The following is a 22,973-nucleotide window of genomic DNA, read 5'->3' as shown; positions in this document are numbered from 1 at the left end:
TTTCCCCCTAGGATTCAGAAAGGGCAGGTTAACTTAAACAAAAAGGGCACTTCATAATCTAAAAGGGCACTTTGGTGAGGATTATTGAAAAAATAACAAAAACAAAATGTATATGAAGTCAAATGCTCTGATAATTTTATTTCTAAAGTTCATTTATTACTCTTCTCATTTTGTATTTTAAGATCAAAATTTAGAAAAAAAAGCATTTCAAGACATTAATCTGTTGTCACATTTGTTTACAATTTCACAAAACATGCAAAAAACAATTTACAGTCTTCTTTTCTTTCTTGCCAAGCATCTGTTCACAACTTTTTTCAAGTCAATGTCTGAAACTGACGATGCATTCAGGCTAATCATGAGAAGTCCATTGCAATTTTGAACACTGAGTCTGTTTCTATGATCTGTCACAATCAGTTTCACTTTTGAGAACACTCTCTCAACTTCAGAAGTGGACAATCACAGTTGCATGAATGGACAGTAATTGAACAATGTTTGGATTCAAGTTTCCAAGTTGAGGCTTGAGTCTTCAAAATGGTGGAGGGTGAACTGGTGTCAAGTTCCTTTACTTGACTCCACTCAATCTGTGTTTGGTCGACATTAAGTCCATTTCTGCCCTTGGTGTTCCACTTAGAACATAATGAACAAAACATCATTCTCTTCTTTTTGTCATCTTCTGAGTACCTCGACCAGGGACGGTTTTGTTGCCACTTTGTGTCAAATGCAGTCTTGTGACCACCATCTTTCTTCTGTGTTGGATTAACTGACTCTGTCTCGTGTGCCCTTGAATTTTCATAGGAAACTACCTCTGACTCGTCCGGTCTGAAAAAAAAATAATACAAAGTTAATACACCATATTCAAAATATTAAATTTGCAATCATAATTATTAAAACAAAAATATCACACAATAATACACCTGAACGTAAGTATCTACTGTGGAGAGCCTCGACAAGGGTGTGGCTTCCCATTGTTTGAAATCGTAAAATAGTTTTACTCCTTCAAGACTTACATTTTTATGAAATCGACAGTAAACACTAAAAACAAGGCTACCAAGTGAAGCTGTTATGCAAGCTGTATTAACTATTTCATTTCCCAGGACAAACAACAAAATAATTCAAGATCAATTTCAAATTGCCGATGGATTCAAAATGGCGGACATTTTCGAGTTTCAGATTTTCACCTAAACAGCACAGTCACATGAATATCGGTCCCCCAAACGTACCAAAATACATCCCATGTAGTTCACACATCGTTGTCTTTAATAAATGAAGGTCTTAGTTGAAAGGCATGTGAAATTGAAAGGGAAATCAATGGCCTAAAAATCACGAACTTAGAGGCACATACCTGTTAGGAGCGAAGAAATCTATTAGTCGGCGCCACTTCCTTGCTTCAACCTTCACCGCTTCTTCTCTTTTCCATTTGATTCTTTCCTTGGTAGGCATTGTGATTTGTAAAGCGAATTAAACACATTTCGCCATGGTTTAAATGCCAATTTCCTAATCATTATCAAAACAATTTGGTGTCTCCCTTGAAAGGGAGAGAACTCCGTCCTTAATAAAATCCGGAAAATACACACGGGTTGTTGTAAAATCAAGCACAGCTGGGAAAAAAACTGGGATTGAGGCGAAAAGGGCAGGGCGCAAAACAAAAAAGGCAGGGCGCAAAAATCAAAGAGCAGGGCGCAGCGCCCTCCTAAATGTACCTAGGGGAAACAATATCAAATGGGACACAATAACATGCAGAGTCACTGAGTGACACAGAGGTTCAGCAAGTATCACCCTTGTTGCATTTTTATGTGAACCACCAACCCTCAGCTCCCGGTCAGACGCTCTGACCACTAGATGATGATCTGATGATGAAAATAATGGTCAATATATTCAAATGTCTATGGAAAAATACTAATAACTGGAAAAGTATGAATGGACATATTTCTTAATGGTTGATTGTGTTGATTTCTATTGTCGTGTTAGGTGGCGTTTTCAAGGAAAAGTTATGGAGTCACTGACAAGCATTCTAACACGACCATTTTGTAATGTCAAACTTTTGCAAACGATTACAACTGTGAAGACAAATACTGTCACAAGAGCGTAATGTCAATACTTCATTACTATATTTTACAATCTTGTCGGGTACTTCTGGACTGTTTCTGTTTCCTTCGGCAACAGTTTGGGTCATCAATGAAATAACAAATACCACAACCAAGAATAACTTCCGTGGTTGTCTCTTGAACAATGGTCCGCATAGGTGCTTTGAAATTTGAATCTTTGAGACTTTCACGTGACAGGAAACTAAATTATACATCAAGAATTTTGTGTTACAATTTCAGCGTATATCCTTGTCCTTTATAAAGCTACAGGGTTACTAGCACTTCCAGATTACCCTATCACCGCACCTACATACCAACGCCTGTTCTTATCTTAAGCATGCATTTATAGAACGGTGTCAGGGTGGCTGTCAGTTGCCATCGATTCTGACTATATAGACTCCAGCCTCTGGTGTACATGTGTAGTGGAATCTTATCCATCTCGTGAGTATGACTTATGTGTATAATATTTATGTCCGACTGAACGATGCAAGTCGAGAACTGTTGTTTGTACACCAAGGAAACACAAGAATATATTTTAGGCACTTTGACAGTATATAGGGTTTAATGTGGAATCTATATAAATATTTGTTTGTTCACTGGGTTAAATACGTTTGTCACCCTAAAATTTGAGTCAAAATATGTGTGCTCGTCAAATTGAAGTGCAGGTATCCCTTGCGCATAAGTCAACAAGCACAACTACTTTGGCTGTCTATATTTCATGCTTATGACAGACAGACATACAACATAAAGCGTCTACATAACATATGTTTACATATAAGCATATGCATGTAGATATAGTTTATATTGAGTTTAAATGTATATTATTCCCAGAAATTATTATTGCTTCAGCAAATATCTAATACGTAGTAAGTGAACTTTAGAAATTTTACTTATGATTCTCTAGGGACACTTCCGATCAAAATATGAAAGAAATCGTGTGACAATGTATCCCAATATTCGACCACTTGTTTCTTCATATCCTTAATATTTCTAAGTCCTGTTAGGTATATTCTGTCCTTCATAGACCCCGCACATTCTCATTAGAGTAAAGCTCTGGGATGTAGCTGGGCCAGTCTAAAACTTGAACATTTCCGTCCAACAACGACTGTGTTGTGTATGTTTTTGGTCGTTATCATGCTGGACAATCCATTCATCTTCATACAGTGTTCGGGCCGATGGAAGGAGGTGATCATTTAAGATGTCAACGTATCGTTCCTTCGTCAAATTTCCAGTGAAAATACACAACGGCGTCACTCCACGTGATGATATTCCACTCCACATGTGAAACTTCGTGCTGTTTTTGGCGTTGGTAGATAGGTTACACGGTATTGTTTTGTCCAAATTTTCAAACTGTTTGGAAAAAGCCAGACAGAACTTTCATATGAAAAGAAAACATTATCCCAATCTTAATTTTCGTGAGCCCTACACCAGTATAAACGTCTTTCTTTTTGTGCATCTTCCATCAATGGTGAGGAATTCTGTGCTTTTTCACCCCGTTCAGGATTTGCATTTCTTCTCGGAGGGTTTCATTACATACCTGAGAACTTCCTCTATTAATCATCTCATTTCTGATATTCTCAACGCTTTCCATTTTTACCATACTCACAATCTGACCAAGTCGCCAGCAATCCGTAGTATTGAACTACTGATCCGTAGTCCCTGCCCCTGTCTTGTGCTCAGCCAGAGCTCCCGACGGAATATATAGTTCTGAATACTGTATACAGAGGAATATCACATCTACCAGCTAACCCTTTCGCAGTAGTCACACCCCTTTCAAAATCATCTAGAACCAGCTTTCTTTTCTCTTCTGCCGTCGAATGTGCCATCTCAACAAAGGAAGCCGTCTGCTACACCAGGGGAGATAACTATTGATGTAGTAAGGTTCATTCTTAAGCCGACAGGAGTTGCCTCCCATATTGCCTCCCCATATTTTAAAATCTATTATCAGTATTAGGAAACAAAGATTTCCCCAATAATTTCTGGGAAAACTGTAATGGTTAAATATAAATACATCAAAGAATTGAAGTTGTATTTGTTATTATTCATACATACGTACGTACATATACGTAGTGAGTTCATCAGGTGCATAAACATTAAATATAGAAATACCAGAATGAATACGCCGTATCGACATCGATGAAATGTATCCATATGTGACAATGTTGGGGGCCAATATTATGGTTAATATCTTGTCATTTTCGTCAGTGAAGTCTAACCAGATCACCATACTTTAAATAAACAATTTTATTTGTGGTATTTGCTACAGAAAATGAAATGGACACAGGTCTTGTTCTCCCTGAGTCTCATAGTAGACAGTGTCCACAGCGATGGTAGTGTGTATAGTGACACCACTGTGACGATCCACCCTCAGTGGCTGGCACAGGGAGGACGCGTTCGCTACGACTTTAATAGATGGAGCAAGCACAATAACTTGGATCAAACACGTCTCATTCCAAAATGTCGGAGCCTCCGGACTGACAGTGGACGCTGGGGCGACAGAGATTACAATGGTGATCTCTTCCTGGACGTGAGAACTTTTGTTTGCTTAATTGTTTCCAGTTTACTGCTGTCATATCCTAGCAATATGAGGGCGATGTTTCAGTACTCGGGTGTAGACCAGACAATCATGTGATTGACATCATATGCAATGATCTACGCACTTGGGATGTGATTGCATGCATTACCCGGTCTTTACCATCCAGTGGGGGTACACGCTTCTTCTGACAAGCATGTGTTGTTGATGACCAATTCTAACCCCGATACTCAATGATCAGGGATGACAGAGAGTTACTGACACAATACCAGATATTACTTTAAATGCAAGCGATCACGAGTATTTCTCAAAGACATACCTGACCTTATCAAATTGAAAAGGTAATGATAATGGCAATGATATAGTATCTTAGATTACTACAGTAACTGCAAGAATTTATTGGATCTTTCTTGTTTACATTAAACTCAGATTCAGTGATAGTAGAAACAACAGTTATTACCATGTATAGTATGTCTTATAATGTTTCCATATATTGTAACGAAAATATATTTTTATCACTTCAGGCACTCAGTACTATGTTTGTCTACTGAACGGACACACATTCCACATTGCAAATGACAGGTCAAAATTGTGTAACATTTTACAACAGAAACGAAAAGAAATATTTAAAATGAGGGTAAAGTTTCAAACTTAAGTTATCTCACACAATTTCAGCAATATAAACTGAGAGTAAATGTTCGTACTAATGTGCATATACGAATGTTTGCAACATTGCATAAGGTTGGGTACAACTCTAATTTAAAATGCATATTGACTGCAGTGGCCAGAAGATCCCAACCGTAGTGGCTACCCTGACCCCAACTATCTGAAGAACGTCACCAAACAAGAAGAACTGTTCTCCAAGTACGTAGAGAACATCAACACTGGCTATGAGAACGGCATGATCATGATGGCAGAAGGTAAGAACGTTCGATATGATTGCTGGGTAGTTATTGAGGATAAGACCAAAATAAATATAATTTCTAATCCCATCCATTGGTTCCAAATGGTGCGTCATGAGCACATAGTCGGTTCATTGTCAGTGGCCAGCCAGACGCCAAACAGTGAACCACCGTCAATTTAACCACGAAATATCTCATGACGAACCTCAAGGTGTCTAACGATGGTCTATTACTGTGCTTCCAGGTAAACAAAATGAAAAGCAAACAGTGTGCTTTTCTAATAAAGAGATCAGAGTGACCTAGACCGTAATATTGCATCTCTTTCAACATACAACATTCTATTGCTCTATTTGTATTACATGACTATTTCTTACACAATGTATGTTCTGTTATAGCATTATTCCTCTCATATTGAAATTTAAATATTTCAAAGATTTTCAAACTATTTCCTTTCCACTCATTGTTTACCAACAAATTAATTGGTGTATCTTTTACTCTTACCCTACTGACAGCTCTTTTCTTCCCGAGTTGGATAGACATGTCTGAACATGATGGTCATTTCCCAAACAATGTCGATGCTGCTGCAGAGTTCATGATGTTGATGGTGCAAGGAGTTTATGACTACACCAAAGGACAGATACCACCCTATTTTGAGCCAATAAATGAACCGGATGGTAAATGGCATATACTGAATTTCACAACTATTAACATCTTACACAAATTAGTTGCGGAGAAACTCCATACCAAATTTAACATCAAGGTGGCTGGTCCAACACTTACCAGTGAAATTAAGAACGCAGATTTACACGACTTTTCGTATTGGCAAAAAGTGGCAAATTTCATGGATGTCAATTTAGGCTACATAGATGTATTTTCATTTCATGCATACAATGACATCGGTGTTTCTGGAAGATCTTACAATTTTACTGGAGCAAATGAAGCACGTCTGGTAGCATTTATAGACCTGGTTGAAAACTACGCCTCTCAGAAGACCGGTAAGATTATTCCCCTTGTTATTAGTGAATATGGTCGCGGTGCAGCTATAGGACGTGACAAATACGCTCCATCACCCATAATGGAATTTTCAACAATCTACCAGGCTAATGGCCACAGATTTACCCAATTAAATCTCAGGGAATACATTGAAAGAGCAGTGGCGTGGATTCTAGCCAATGAAGAGTGGCCAGGACGGTATAGTATCAACTATTCACTTTTCACTCTTGATGGGAAACCCACAAATATTGACAACATTTACAAGTTTTGGTACAAATTCGCGTCAGGCTTCTCCTTCATCAGAACTACCAGCCAGTATGACGGAGAGGAACGAACAGTGACACCATTAGCAATGTCAAGTTCCTCCACGAACGAAACCGTCATTCTCTTGCACAGTTATTCTCGGAGGTCACAGGCAGTCAAGCTAGTCTTCCAAGACGACTGGATCAAACCAACAACTGGCCAAGCTACTTGCACCACCATCAAGGACGACTGGTTTCCGGCCATCACCTTCAACGAAACCATCGACATCCAGAAGACACAAGGAATTGTTGAACTTCCTCCTGAAGCATCATGTCACTTTACATTTAACACCCCTTCAAACAAACTGCCTTCAGTCACTCTCAACGAAACCACATATTACGGAGCTGACACGCTTATAGCAATCAATGGCAATGTTGTCTCGACAGTGATATCTCTACCAAATGGCCAGTATGACAATGGAAGACTGAGAGTGTCAACCAGTTGGCTGATCAATGAAACAAACAGTGTATCATATCTTACCGTTAATGACCACCGTCTTGAATCTTTCTTTAAACTATTTGATTCCGACAAGCTTGCAAGCAATACGTATTGGAATGTTTGGGAGTTTTTAGTTCCGCCATCTGTGATTGTCCCTGGGCCTAACCAGGTAGAGGTTCACTTCTCTAACAACATCGCAACGGGATATGTTTCTTCTGTTGCTCTTGTTATGGCCAAGCTGGTTCAGTCTGACTTCTGAAGTCATGGCAATGATACCAATTTTGTCAAATGCCTCAAATTTAAATCATTAAAGAAATTCCATCAATGATTTTATGTCATTACTCTTATATTTTCAGGTCTTTGACCCGTGAATATCCGGGGTAGAATAGGTCTTCAGCAAGAGGCGACTAACGGGATCGGGCCCGTCAGGCTCGCTGACTTGGTTGACACATGGCCACTCATCGGTTCCCAATTGCGTAGATCAATGCTCATGCTGGATCACTGGATTGTCTGGTCCAGACTCGATTATTTACAGACCGCCGCCATATAGCTGGACTATTGCTGAGTGCGGCGTAAAACTAACTCACTCACTCACTTTCAGGTCATTAAACCAAATTATAGTTCAACAACAGCAACTGTTGTATTGAATATAAATAATATCTTAACTGGCATGTAATTGCCCTTCTAACACCAAAACCTGTCCTGCCTGATCTGAGTGAGTGTGGTGCTAATTCTGACTTCTCAGTCCTCAGTTGTAACTGACATATTTACACGAACAGAACAAAATCTCATTTCAGTATCATGCCTCCGGCCCAAAATGCATATGTACATGGATAACTAGAGCACATGTAATGTATTTCATTGAGATTGGTGTTTCTTATCAACATAGTATAAACATAGACACACATCCATGACGATATTAACATTTTTACTCTGTAAGATAGATATAAAATAATTGATGGACATTTACAAAATATTTGTATATGTACTTATTTCTAATACGAGAGTATGTATCACAAATATAAACTACATGCCATTCAGCTTCAACAACAAAATACAAAACAGGCAATGCCTTTCAATATATGCAACATTAATGTATCTACCAGTTTCAACTGCTAGTGTAAAATTACGGCACCGAAATATAAGTTTTAAACATTGAGTGATACCATTATTTACCAAGTAGCTCTCTACATTTAGCAAAGATTCGAATTGTTTACAGTAAAAACATTTATGGCTGCTATCCAAAGATGATTGTCAAGATTGGAATAAATTGTAATGTAATCTCTGTTTACATAATTTCATAAATATTGAGTGATCACCAATTTCCTGGTTTATTCAAACAAATGTAAAACCACAGTTAAACGAGCTTACATATAACGGGAAAATGTAGCGGTACGATTATGTTGTTCTTACTTTTTGCTTTATTTATTTTATTTTTTTTAGGGGGGGGGGCGAAGGGTTGGTGTTTTTTGTCTATTTTTCTTTTTGTGTGTGTTGTTTTGGTTTTCAATGTTTTCTTTTTTTTGCTTTTGTTCGGTTTTTGTCTGTGTTTTATTTGTCTAATGTTATGAAGAGTTTTTTGCAGTTATTGCGGGTGTGGTTATGATCACAATGCCCATGGTATTGATGATACCCCTTGTTAACCTTACGTCTGTTTTCTGCTATATGTGCTTGACGCTCAGGACGAGTTTAGACATACGTCATGAGACTGAACATTAAATCCTACACGTTATCGGGCATAATTATTTAGACATTGTGGACATTTCAATGACACAGATGTACAAACGACAACAGTGTCTTGCGTGGGCCCTGTAGTGTATGATATTTTCATATTTTGTTTAACGTTGTGTCAATTCTAATCTATTTTTTATCTCTCATAAGGGATCTATATTATCATTCCACTAGTCTAAAGGACCTTTTTAGTAATCTCAATGCTCATTTTATTCTTGGCTTCTTAAGAGAAAATGAAGTGATAGATGAATTTTGAAATCGATATATGTTTTAAGTTGGATGAATATTATGATCAACTGTGAACATAGATGGCGGTGTCATTAAGAGGGTTAAAGTAGTGTAAAAATATTGTCCTTCTTCCCGTGAAATATAAGTCCATTGTTGATCAAAGTACATAATATTGTCTAGTGTTTTAGAATTTTGATTGGCTTGAATATCTTAAATATTGGCTAACATAATCAACAACCACTGATAGCTAAAGGAATGGTGAAAATCCTGCTGGGAAATCATGTAGGAAGCAAAAGTCCCTGTAAGTCCCCTTGATCCCCAGTCAGGTGGTCAACCTTTGATTGTTGGTGGTTTATAGCCTAGTTTTAATTGGTAAGAATGAACTATTGAATCTATTGTCTTCTTTTTTACAATTGTGATATGCCCAGCTATTCTATGGTCCTTCCCCGACAGATATTCTAAAATGCTTACCTTGTTTTCATCGCTATATGGCTGTAATATTGCCGACGCGATGTAAAATGTTAACTCACACACTCACTATTTTCATCGTATATACCCGCGCTCATATTTACAGTGAAATATGTTTTAACTATCATATAGTATGGACAATATTGAAAACATCGTAGCACAAACTGAACACCGTCCAAGACTTCATTGTCATATTCCCTCATAAGACTGCAAATATAACATTCTAAAATCAAGTATGGACAACCAATGGGATGAAACAGACAAAAAACGATTCAATAGACTATCCGGAAAACGTTCGTTGGATTTATTTGGAATTTATAACTGGACAAAGTCAAGAGAAAATAGATTACAAATTGTACAAAAATGTGTTTATTAGTGAGTGAGTTGCACTCAGCAATATTCAATCTATATGGCGACGGTCTGTAAATAATCGAATTTGGTCCAGACAATCCAGTGATCAACAGCATGAGCATCGATCTACGCAACTGGGATACGGTAACATTTGTTAACCAAGTCAGCGAGCCTGACCACACGATCCCGTTTGTTGCCTCGTACGACAAGCATGGATTACTGAAGATCAATTATAACCCGGATCTCCACGGGTCGTGTTTATTATGCCTAAAATAAATGCAACAGTTCAAGCACCAAGATTGTCAATGATGAGACGATGTTTCAAACATAATTCCACATGCTACACCATTTGAATTTTCAAAGGATTGTAATTACGTTCCATTACAAATGTAACCACCTGATAAATGACATAATCGATGATAGGTTGAATGTTATTTCATTAGACAGTTTTCTGCGACGTTTTGATATCAAAACAATTTTTGACATAACAACAATTTCAAACCAACCAACCCAGTGCCATGTATCACAAATGAGTTGAAGTTAACCGACGGTGGGCGCGGAGAGTCCTTGGATGAGTGACCGTGTGTGACAGTTTGACTCCTGAGAGTCTCTTGGACTTCTATCCTGCCCCACATGGAAACACATGTGATACATGTGGTCTCACCGTAGGAAAGTGAGTTTGTTCAAAATTGTTCACCCGGCAGGAAATGGGTATTTGGTGAAATAAGTCGTGAGACAATTAACCGTCTAGCGCCTAACAGGCAGCTTGGGTTATCCCGGGTAATAATTATCAGATTGTGGGCTTTGAGCAGGATATCTAGCCTGGAAAGGCGCGTTATAGATGTTATCATTATCATTATTAGATATATAACATTCATTGAAAGTTTCTACGGTGAGTGGGTGAGTGTAGCTTTACGCCGCACTCAGCAATATTCCAGCTATATGGCGGCAGTCTGTAAATAATCGGATCTGGACCAGACAATCCAGTGATCAACAGCATGAGCATCGATCTGCGCAACTGAGAACCGATGACGTGTGTCAACCAAGTCAGCGAACCTGACCACCCGATCCCATTAGTCGCCTCTTACGACAAGCATGGGTTACTGAAGATCAATATTCTAACCCGGACTTTCACGGGTCGAAAGTTTCTACGGGAACCAAATGTGTCTGTAACATGTTACTTCGTGCGTTGTGCCCTAAAATCAATACTGTTATGGACTTTCCCCCGACACAATGGTTCAGTATAAAACATTTGCCATATTCAATTTTAATTCGCGCACACCCATGTCTAAGCTGAGGAACATACTTCAGCGAATACAAGGCATAGGTTCAAAATCTGCTGTTCACCATCTTAAGATGGTAACAATTTAATAACGGATAAATCTGACAAAGCAAATAAAACTAGCGAAACTTTTGCCAAAATTTCATTATCGGCAAATTATGTCTCTGAGTTTTAGAGATATCAAAAACAACAGGAAAAGACAAACATTAATTTTGATTCACATAACGGTGAAGATTAAATTGAAGTGTTTTCATTACATGAGTTTCACACAGCTCTTGAGCAAGCTCATGATACTGCAGCAGGTGATGATAATATCCATTATCAGCTCCTGAAACATTTACCTGAATCTTGTCTTTTGACGCTTTTTAGAAATATTTGATCAAATATGTACGTCTGGAAATTGTCCTCCTTCATGGCGTAATGCCATTGTATTCCCTATACCAAAACCTAGCCGGGATCATACAGATCCATCAAATTACAGACCCATATCTCTAACCAGCTGTGTCTGTAAGACCATGGAACGAATGGTAAATAATAGATTAATTTGGTATCGTGAAACCAATAACGTTATCACAAACATTCAATGTGGTTTCAGGAAAAATCGAAGTACCACTGATCATTTGGTACTATTAGAATCCTTTGTTAAAAAATGCTATAGTAAGGAACATGCAGTATCGATATTCTTTGATCTCGCGAAAGTGTACGATACCACCGGGAAGCATGGCATTTTAAAGGATTTATATGATTTTGGTTTAAGGGGTCGTTTACCTCTTTTTATATCACAGTTTTTTAACAGACAGGCAATTTGAAGTCCGAGTGGGTTCAACCCTGTCAGACCATTATAATCAGGATCAGGGTGTTCCACTAGGCAGTATTGTGTCTGTCACGTCATTTAGTATCAAAATAAATAGTCTTTCCAAGGTTTTAAGTAATTCAATCGATGGATCCCTTTTCGTGGATGATTTCAGTATTTCTTGCCATGGTGAAAATATGCGAACTATTGAGAGACAATTACAAATTTGTCTCAACAAAATTCATAGATGGTTTCTGGAAAACGAGTTTACATTTTCTAAGTCTAAAACCAATTGTATACATTTCTGCAGAAAATACAAACCCCGTAAAGACCCTGAATTATCTTTAAATGGCACACCAATCAAAGTTGTAAAGGAAGCTACGTTCCTTGGTCTCATCTTTGACTCGCATTTAACTTATTTGCCACATATTAATTATCCAAAAGCCAAATGTCTGAAGGCACTCGACTTCCCCGTGGTCCCTGGTATGGTGATCTACCTTCACCTGCTGGTGATCTATAGCCCGTTTTTATATTGTAAGTGAAGGAGTGAGTTTATTTTACGCCGCACTCAGCAATATTCCAGCTTTATGGCGGCGGTCTGTAAATAATCGAGTCTGGACCAGACAATCCAGTGATCAACAGCATGAGCAATTGTGAACCGATGACATGTGTCAACCAAGTCAGCGAGTCTGACCACCCGATCCCGTTAGTCGCCTCTTACGACATGCATGGGTTACTGAAGGGTCATTCTAACCCAGACCTTCACGGGTCTTTCATATTGTATTGTCTTGTATTATAGTATAAGTTTTTAGTTACATGCTAGTTTTATATCTGTCTCTGTGATACCCTGGTAGTCGTAAATAGTTTTATAGTTTCTAACATTATTGATCTTTACTGATAATTAATTGTTCTAGTCACGATATGGCTGCATATCAGTATCAATTCTTCCTAAGCAAAAATGTGTGGTGAATAAATATCGATACTTCATGTTGTTTGAAGGTACCTTGCAGGACAAATAAACAAAATGACATTCATCTTCGATATCCTGACAGAATATTTTCCTCGCTCGATTACTAAATTATGAACTATTCTAAAACGTATAAAGACGGTCATATTTAGTCATATCTAGAATGTGTGTGTGTGTGTGTGTGTGTGTGTGTGTGTGTGTGTGTGTGTGTGTGTGTGTGTGTGTGTGTGTGTGTGTGTGTGTGTGTGTGTGTGTGTGTGTGTGTGTGTGTGTGTGTGTGTGTGTGTGTGTGTGTGTGTGTATGTCATATAAACTATTCATATAAAGACACTACGAAATTCTTGGAACGGAAGTTAAGTTCATAAGACCTGATTCAAGCAGCGACTTAAACTGGAACTCTCATAGGTAATGGTATGCCATGATTCATAACAATACATTTCATTTACAAACACATATTATCAACCCTGAATGGGTCGACTTATGAAACGTTACACTGTTTGAAGAACGCGCTTCCCATGAAACGTGAGCAGACAAAATCATGAAGTACTCATTAATAAGAAGTGATTGTTGAAAGAGGGTACTGCATAGGAACTACATAATGTGCAACCCATTGTACAGCTACTTGACGGCTTCAGTAGTGAAGAGGGAAGTGTCGCGTCGAGTGTGGGGTTAGTAGCCCGGTAGTAAGAAGTATATGCTGAGAATATGTGGAGCGTGTTTGGCTCATGTATGAGGCATAATTCTATTTTGCATAAGTGTTGCATTAGTTTATCAAAGTGAAAAGAATATAGTATGCTGGGTGTCGTGACGAGTGAGTGACGACGGTCTGTAAATAATCGAGTCTGCACCAGACAATCCAGTGATCAACAGCAGAGCATCAAACTACGCAATTGGGATACGATAACATGTGTCAACCAAGTCAGCGAGCCTGACCACCCGATCCCGTTAGTCGCCTCTTACGACAAGCATGGGTTACTGAAGATCAATTCTAACCCGGATCTTCAATACTGAGGCAACATCTACATAATGAATATCAAGTGCGAAATGAGTCGTAATGACATTTAGTTATTTGTTGTTGTTGTTTTGCTCTTTTAGAGGCGTTCTGTGGATAATCGAGTCTGTATCAAACAATACGTGAATGAAATCATGAACATGGTCAATATATTCAAATTCATTCTGTTCATTTCTATTGACGTGTTAGGTGGCGTTTTCAATAAAAAGTTAAGGAGTCACTAACAAGTATTGTAACACGACCAGTTTATAATGCCAAACCTTTGCAAAACACTGTTTTGAGGTGGTGCAATTGTTTTGCAAACGTTTGACATTATAAACTGGTCGTGTTGAATATATTGACCATTATTATTGCCTTCAGATCTGAAACATATTGGAAAATTACTGACCACTTCAGTTGTTTAGTGGTCAGAGCGCCTGACCATCTTTATACGTTTTAGAATAGTTCATAATTTAGTAATCAAGCGAGGAAGATATCTATCAATTAAAAACCTCCACAGGTTCTGTCCATTTTGTCAGGTTATCGAAGATGAATGTCATTTTGTTTATTTGCTCCATATGTGACACTCCATGCAGGTAGCAAAAGTAATGTAAGTCCCCATGGTTCCTAGTTTGATGATCTACCTTCAGTTGTTGGCGATCTGTAGCCCGTGTTTTATACTGTATTGTCTTTTATAATTGGAATGTTTTAGCTTTGTTCGCTAGTTTTATATTATATCTGTGATTATCTAGTATTTTTACTGTTCATCGTCGACAGGTTTTAATCTTCAAAATATTTTCACTTTTTATTGTATAAATTGTTTTCGTCACGATATGGCTGAGATATTGCCGATGTGACGTTAAATATTAACTCACTCACTCACTCCATATATGACAACAAAATATTTACTACAATGACCCTTATCTCATGTCAGTGTTCAAATACTCTACTGTCCTGTCAAACAACATGACGTATCAATATTTATTCATCACACATTTTTGCTAAGAAATGAACTGATACTGCTGATATATGTTAATGGTACTATGTAACTCCTCTGTGTATGAGCCAGTGGCTTTTCGTGCAATAAAGAATTGAATTATGTAGCTTAAAGTAGAGAGACATAACCCATGATAAGTTCCTCTACAAGTCAAATCATCGGTCAGTTGTCACGTCACGTCATGTTGGAGCACCGGTAACCATCGCAGCTTTAAGTGTGACTTTAGTTTTACGCCGTTTTAGCAATATTGCAGCAACATCACAGTGGGGCACGCCAAAAATGGGCTTCACACATTGTACCCATGTGGGGAATCGATCCCGGGTCTACAGCGTGACGAGCGAACGCTTAAACCACTGGGCTACTCCACCGTCTCGATACTGGAAAATAATTTATCTAGGTTTTAAGCCAATCACCTTGTTACATAAGTGAGGTTGGCAAGCCATACCCTGGACACATGAAGTACCCAAGTCCACGGGAGTACCCACGCAACTTCCTTCTGCTTTGTTACTAGAAGTTTCTCAAGATTGAGAAAAGTCAGCAATATGTATTTCTCGGAATAAACTGAAATCGATATTAGCCCATACTTAGACAATTTGATTTTGCTAGATAAGTGTTGTTGTTTTGTCTTGTTTTGTTTTTAGAAACGCGACTGAGTCAGCTGTTTCAATATCTCAAACTCGGTGATTTAGTACATGTGCCTACACGTAGGTGTGTGCTCTGAACCAAACCTATGTACCCCTTTACAACGTCATGATACAAACTGTAACCTTCAAGTTCAGGTCAACACTCACTGCCATTAAAATGTACCTCGTTTATGGACTGAGAATATGACAACAATGACATAAACCACATTAATGGAAATTCTTTAATAATTCGAATATGACGCATGACTATTAATCTGACTTGTCAGATGGAACCAACTTGCCCGTAACAAGAGCAAAAGAAGAAACATATCCTGTTGTCTTGTTGTTAGAGAAGTGAACCTGTACCTGGTTGGAATCTGTGACAAACACAGATGTGGGGACTACAAACTCCCATACATTCCAATACATGTTCCTGGCAGGATTAAACTTGCCTGAATCATACAGTTTAAAGAAAGCGTCAAGGCGGTGGAGGTTAAAGGTAAGATATGATACACTGTTTGTTTCATTGATCAGCCAACTGGTTGACACTCTCAGCCTTGCACTGTCATACTGGCCATTTGGTAGAGATATCACTGTCGAGACAACATCGCCCTTGATTGGTATCAGTGTATCCGCTCCGTAATATGTGGTTTCGTTGAGAGTGACTGAAGGAAGTTTGTTTGAAGGGGTGTTGAATGTAAAGTGACATGATGCTTCAGGAGGAAGTTCAACAATTCCTTGTGTCTTCTGGATGTCGATGGTTTCGTTGAAGGTGATGACTGGGAACCAGTCGTCCTTGATGGTGGTGCAAGTAGCTTGGCCAGTTGTTGGTTTGATCCAGTCTCCTTGGAAAACTAGCTTGACTGCCTGTGACCTCCGAGAATAACTGTGCAAGAGAATGACGGTTTCGTTCGTGGAGGTACTTGACATTGCTAATGGCGACACTGTACGTTCCTCTCCGTCATACTGGCTGGTAGTGCTGATAAAGGAGAAGCCTGACGCGAATTTGTACCAAAACTCGTAAACGTCGACAATACGGGTGGGTTTTCCTTCAGGTGTGAAAAGTGAATAGTTGAGACTGTAACGTCCTGGCCTTTCTTCACTGGCAAGAAGAAAGGCCACTGCTCTGTCAATGTATTCCCTCAGACCCAGTTGGGTAAATCTGTGGGCATTGGACTGGTAGATTGTTGAAAAGTCAATTATGGGTGATGGAGCATATTTGTCAAGTCCTCTGACGGCACCGCGACCATATTCACTGATAACAAGAGGAATAATCTTACCGGTCTTCTGAGAGGCGTAGTTTTCAACCAGGTCTATAAATGCTACCAGATGTGCTTCATTTGCTCCAGTAAAATTGTAAGATCTTCCCGAAACAACGAGGTCATTGTACGCATGGAAAGAAAATACATCTATATAGCCGAGAGTGATATCCATGAAACTTGCCACTTTTTGCCAATACGAAAAGTCGTGTAAATCTGCGTTGTTAATTTCACTGGTAATTGTAGGACCAGCCACCTTGATGTTAAATCTGGCATGGAGTTTCTCTGCAACTATTTTGTGAAAGGCAGAAATAGTGGTGAAATTCAGTATTTGCCATTTACCATCCGGTTCATTTATTGGCTCAATGTAGGGTGGTATCCGTCCTTTGGTGTAGTCATAAATTCCTTGTACCAACAACATCATAAACTCTGCAGCAGCATCAACGTTGTTTGGGAAATGACCATCATGATCAGACGTGTCTATCCAACTCGGGAATTCAAGAGCTGCCAATAAGAATAGAATAGAATAGAGCAGAACAGGTACACGACTGAATTTGGTGTTGAAATGAGTGGAAATTGAACAATGTGAAAAAACAGAAAATGTAAAAAGGACAATTTTATGATGAAAGAAATAAAGTTGTTTTAGAGAATGCATGGTGTAAGAATGGAATACCACCGTCAGTGTCATGGTCACCCTAGTTATTGTAAAGTTGTGGAAAAGAGACGTTTTTGTCGCTTTCAGTTTGTTTGACAAGAAGCACATTGAAAGAATCAAATCACAAAAATCACAAACTCTCTATGATAGGGCAGGTTCAAGTTCGCAGTGAAATATTTCAAATGTATCAGGGGGCTTTATAGAAGAAGGTTCACATCTGGGCTCTTGTGACGATAGTGACACTGAATCGGAAGTAAAGTCATGTCAACATGTTTTGTGTATGTTCCCAAGCAGGAGCCAGTTGCATCCAATAGACATGGGTAAGGGCATGGAATTGGAAACAAACAGCATTTCTTAAAGTTACTCGTAAGAAGAAGAAGCAAGGATTGCTATGTACATGAGTAGCATGGAACACTCCGAAATAGTTCCTGTACTTTTACTTACTCCCTTTTTATAGAAAAGTCATCTGTAAACGATTTATACGCTATATTAATATTAGGAAAGTAAGAATAGCCTTACCCAGCTTACTAAGATTTATGTTGTTATAAGGGAACATTTCATAACAAACCTACTGTAAGTTAAATGTCCTATAAGACGAATACCATGTTCTGCTAATTTGTGATCATTGTAGTAACATCACAAACAAATACATACCCAATTTTTTACGAAACAACTTCCAACCACAAACATAACCAGCCTTTTTCGACTGCTAATAGTATGCTAATTGAAAATATTGCTCTGTATATTTATCATGCTATTATGAAGGGAAATCCATTCTGCTGTTGAACATTTTATATACTTGTACTTTGGCCCTGTGGTCTCCAGTTCTGAATACAGATTGACTGACATGGAAAATGACGATGAAATGTCAGTATTCTGGATGTTGCACCAGTTATACACTTAGGAATCAGTGGACAAACATGATATGGACCCAGAGGTAGTAGCCACTTTTCTGCTACTAAAGGTCCAATGAACAAATAGAATAAGACAAAATAGAAAATACGTGATTAGAAACTATGTTAGTTCGTATTGGTCAAACCCACAAATTCCGCCATGGCTTTTAGTTTTCATCTTACCTTCTGTCACCATGATCATGTCGTTCTCATAAACAGTGTTGATGTTCTGTACGTATCTGGAGCACACTTGCTGTTGTATGGTGACGTTCTTCAAGTAGTTGGGGTCAGGGTAGCCACTTCGGTTTGGGTCTTCTGGCCACTTGCAATGGATATGTTTATAAGATTAATGACCTTGAAATCAACATAATGCAATATTGTAAACATGTTTATTACCGCTATTACCGACTCTCCGCCTAGACAGATAATACAGCATGACATGAAAGAGTGCTTTTCTTGCTCCTAATAGCAAAAGTAAAGGACACACCACCAAAGGTTGAAACTAATTACGTACAGTTCAAAATTCCACCTATTCAAAATTTCAACATTTTTTTCTGTTGCATCATGTTTGAAAATACTGGAGCTAATATTTGCCCCAACCCCCCTCCTTTCTTTTTGTTTGTTGTTGTTTAACGCTGCATTCGGCAATATTCCAGCAACATGGTGGCCATCTGTAAATAATCGAGTAAGTGAGTGAGTTTAGTTTTACGCCGCACTCAGCAATATGTCAGCACTATTTCAGCAATCTGTAAATAATCGAGTCTGGACCAGACAATCCAGTGACCAACGGCATGAGCATCGATCTACGCAACTGGGAATCGATGACACGTGTCAACCACCCTATCCCGTTAGTCGCCACTCACGACAAGAATGGGTTTCCACAGACAAAGATCGCGAATGTTCACGGGTTAGAAACAAACCAAACAGCTGGAATATTTCTGAGTGCGGCGTTACACAACAACAAACAAACAAACAATGAAACAAACGTTCTCACGTCTTGAAAGAGACGACTGTTTGTGTCTGGGTCACCCCAGCGCCCACTATCAGTCAGAAGCCTCCGACAGTTTGGAATGAGGTTTGGTTGATCCAAGTTATTGTGCTTGTTCCATCTATTGTAGTCATAGCGAGCGCTTCCTCCCTGTGCCAGCCACTGAGGGTGGATGGTCACCGTAGTGTCACTGTAGCCTCCGACTACTGTGAAACTCAGAGTGAAAAAGACCTGTGTCCAGTTCATTCTCTGGAACATTGAATGAAATTATCTAATTAAAATTATAACTGATTTCGTTCAATTAATAACAGTTATTTGCTTTTTACCCTAAAACAGGCTTTCAACATTGAGACGAGTGGTTTAGTATGATCCAAGTCAATATTATGCATGCAGTTATACATTGGTATGTAAATAACCTGTTATTGCAAGTAGACTTCAAGTTAAATAAATTTTATTACAATCGCGAACGGCTAAAGGGATGACTTAAATCCAGCTAGGATCCATGGTCCTTAGTATGGTATCTACCTTCAATTGTTGGTGATCTATAGCCCGATTTTTATATTGTATTGTCCTAAATCCAATTTTAGAGATAGATGCCCGTTTTAAGTTTTGGTACTGTGATATTCTAGTTGGTTTAACTATCCTACATCGATGGGTTTTAAAATGTATGTATTTATCATGAATATTTTTAATCACGATATGGCTGAAATACTGCCGCTGTGACTATAAACTTTAACTCACTCACTCATAAGTTAAATAACCCGTTACTGACTGTTGACTACGTGTAGATGGAGTCATTTGGATGCCTCAGTTAAGTATAAACAATCTCTATGTCCCAACGGTACTACAGTTACAAGAATAATGTGAGTGAGTGAGTTAATATTTAACGTCACATCGGCAATATTTCAGCCATATCGTGACGAGAACATTTGATATTGAAATGAAATATATGTATATTATAAAAAACCTGCCGACGAAGGACAGTAAAACAACTAGAGTATCACAGATATGTATGTAAAACTAGTAATTAAATCTAAAACGTTTTAACTATAGGGGAAAAACAATACAGTATAAAAATGGGCTATAAATCGCCAATAACTGAAGGTAGATCACCATACCAGGGACCATGGGGACTTACATTACTTTTGCTACCTGCATGGACCCTAGTTGGATTTACACCATCCCTTCAGCCATTGGCGACAGAAGAGAAATACATGTATAGCCATAAATTCAAAGCACACATATTCTACGATTAAAAACGTGGCAAGCTTAAATTTACTCTAAATGTGTTGGGACTTACGTGCCCTCTCAGGAGGACAATAATTTTACAATATCTCAACCCCCTTTGAGGGTACAGCCACTAACAATCGAAGCTGATAATCTAAACTACCAATTATAAAACCTTATCTATTTACAAAACATATATCAAAATTCATTTAACAGATCTATCTCTTTTAAAAAATCAATGATTAAATGATAATTAACATTACTAAAAAGGTCCTTTACTGTTTTGACATTAAAATATCTATCCCTTATGATGGACAAGAACAATGCTTCAGAGACTGCGAACGTCGAAGATGGAGTTTGGATTACTAACTATACCCATATTGCCAGTGTTGTCCGATCACCATTATGTAGTTGTCCTTGTTACTTAACGAATTAAAGTGCTTGGGATCCTACTTTGGACTCCAGTGTTGGAAAGACAAATGTACATGTACTCATGGAAACGAATAAGGGAACATATGGAAGTACAAGTGTTCCTTTATTCTTTTCCAGGCGTCTTCACAAGGTATGAATTGCACTGTGGGTGAAATTCTGGCAATAATAAAGGAACAATTGTACCTTCATGTGTTGCCTTATTCGTTTCCATGAATATATCCCCGTTAAACCTCAAAGTGCTTGAACTACAAGCCTTCGTTTCCTTCCCGTGAAACCAATAGTCTTTGACTTGAATCATGCATTATGACATGAATGGTACGTACCAAAGTCATACTCACTAGACGGTCCAGGTTTGACTGGTCATTTATACTAGGAGCGATAGTCTGTATAGTTGGATTTCATGGAAAGTGCCAGTTTGACACAATCATTCCTCAAATGTATGTACCAGATAAGAACATGCACTGGCCTGTAGGTGCGGTGATAGGGTAGCGTTGAGGTTAATGCATGTCAAACTGTCACTCTAAACTTATGAAGAACGATAAGTATATTGCTGTAATAATTGTAACTGACAATCCTGACGTAGAACTGTTTATCAAGTGAAGGTTTAAACTCATTCCGAGCGGATTATTTTGTCGTATAAAAATAAAGTAAAAGGAATCAACTGTTTGCTGCAATATGCGTTTGTAAAATTATGTGACACAGTTTTGACAACCCGGAGTGGGAAACGCACACGTCAAGGTATTTGACATCGGATCAGTGAATAGGATAAACAGCCGGCAACCCTTTACTGCAATAAATATGGTAACGTTATGTGCTATGGTCAGCAGTACTTGTTTTAAATGTAGTATTTTTGTCATTTATATTTTGGCTAAATTTGACTAAAATCGCCAGCTGCTGAAATTTTGATATAAATCCAGCTGGGGTCCATCCAGGTAGCAAAAGTACTTTAAGTCCCCATGGTCCCTAGTATGGTTATCTACCTGCAGTTGCTGATCTATAGCCGTTTTTTTAATATTGTACCGTAACTGTCTCTAGTGATTTATTTTTATAACAGCCTACTAGTTTTAAATTATGAGCTGTGATAATCTAGTAGTTTTACTGTCCTTCGATGACAGGTTTTTACGTTGTACATTTATTGATTGAGTATTGGTAAAAATTGTTCTCGTCACGATATGGCTGCAATACTGCCGATGTGACGCTAACTATTAACTCACTCAAGGCCATGTATTCATTTTGGAAATCAATTTTGGTAATATTTGGAATATATATATATATATATATTTGTTTTACAACACATAAGGGGTCATGGGTTTTAATATCTCGGACCAACGTAGTTTATCACTTTGAACACAGAATGACTATGAATCACAAGACTGTTTAGTATGTGAAACAGTGTTCTTCAAACTGCATGCAGTATATAACAAAACAGCTGTATTCTAACGAGTCTAACCCTGCATTTAACTGTCTCTGTAATCCTCTTTATGAGGATTTGTACAACAAAAAGCCTTCTCTTGTTCCGCCTCTTGGTTTAAGAATAAAACCATTCATTTCTGCTGCCGGCATTGAGCTGGAAAATATATCTCCTTCCCGTCTTTTTTCTTCCCCTTCGCAACTGGTGAGGCCTGACGTTGGCTCTGACAAAGTTTAAGAAATCTGAAACTAATGAGTTACAAAATAAACAAGAATATAATCAATTTAAACATATATATAATACATTCAAATCCTTGTTTACAGATGGGTCCAAGGGTGGTGGCACGGTGGCATGTGCCACTGTCAGTGGATCTCGACTACCAAATAACAGCTCTATTTTCACAGCAGAAGCTAACGCAATATTA

General features: G+C 38.3%; 2 protein-coding genes across 3 annotated transcripts; one reads left to right on the top strand and one right to left on the bottom strand.

Moving 5' to 3' along the window:
- The first annotated feature begins 2,422 nt into the window (after positions 1-2,422).
- Positions 2,423-7,581, top strand: LOC124276406 (beta-porphyranase A-like). Its single transcript, XM_046712047.1, has 4 exons — positions 2,423-2,525; positions 4,351-4,611; positions 5,399-5,537; positions 6,032-7,581. Exons 2-4 carry the CDS (start codon positions 4,354-4,356, stop codon positions 7,510-7,512), a joined length of 1,878 nt encoding a protein of 625 aa, XP_046568003.1. The 5' UTR covers positions 2,423-2,525; positions 4,351-4,353; the 3' UTR covers positions 7,513-7,581.
- An 8,331-nt stretch (positions 7,582-15,912) lies between these two features.
- LOC124276422 (beta-porphyranase A-like) lies at positions 15,913-21,575 on the bottom strand. 2 transcript variants are annotated; one of them, XM_046712066.1, is made up of 4 exons: positions 21,477-21,575; positions 19,486-19,728; positions 18,675-18,813; positions 15,913-17,447 (listed from the first exon to the last, which is right to left on the bottom strand). In XM_046712066.1, exons 2-4 carry the CDS (start codon positions 19,723-19,725, stop codon positions 15,955-15,957), a joined length of 1,872 nt encoding a protein of 623 aa, XP_046568022.1. In that variant the 5' UTR covers positions 19,726-19,728; positions 21,477-21,575; the 3' UTR covers positions 15,913-15,954. The 2 variants fall into 2 exon arrangements, with proteins under 2 accessions (XP_046568022.1, XP_046568020.1); XM_046712064.1 differs by having other exon boundaries at positions 21,462-21,546.
- Between the last annotated feature and the right edge of the window lie 1,398 nt (positions 21,576-22,973).

This window comes from Haliotis rubra, unplaced genomic scaffold (genome assembly GCF_003918875.1).
Source record: "Haliotis rubra isolate DU_JTF1 unplaced genomic scaffold, ASM391887v1 Scf209, whole genome shotgun sequence".
Lineage (NCBI taxonomy): Eukaryota > Metazoa > Mollusca > Gastropoda > Lepetellida > Haliotidae > Haliotis > Haliotis rubra.
This window is presented reverse-complemented; position numbering and strand designations above follow the sequence as displayed.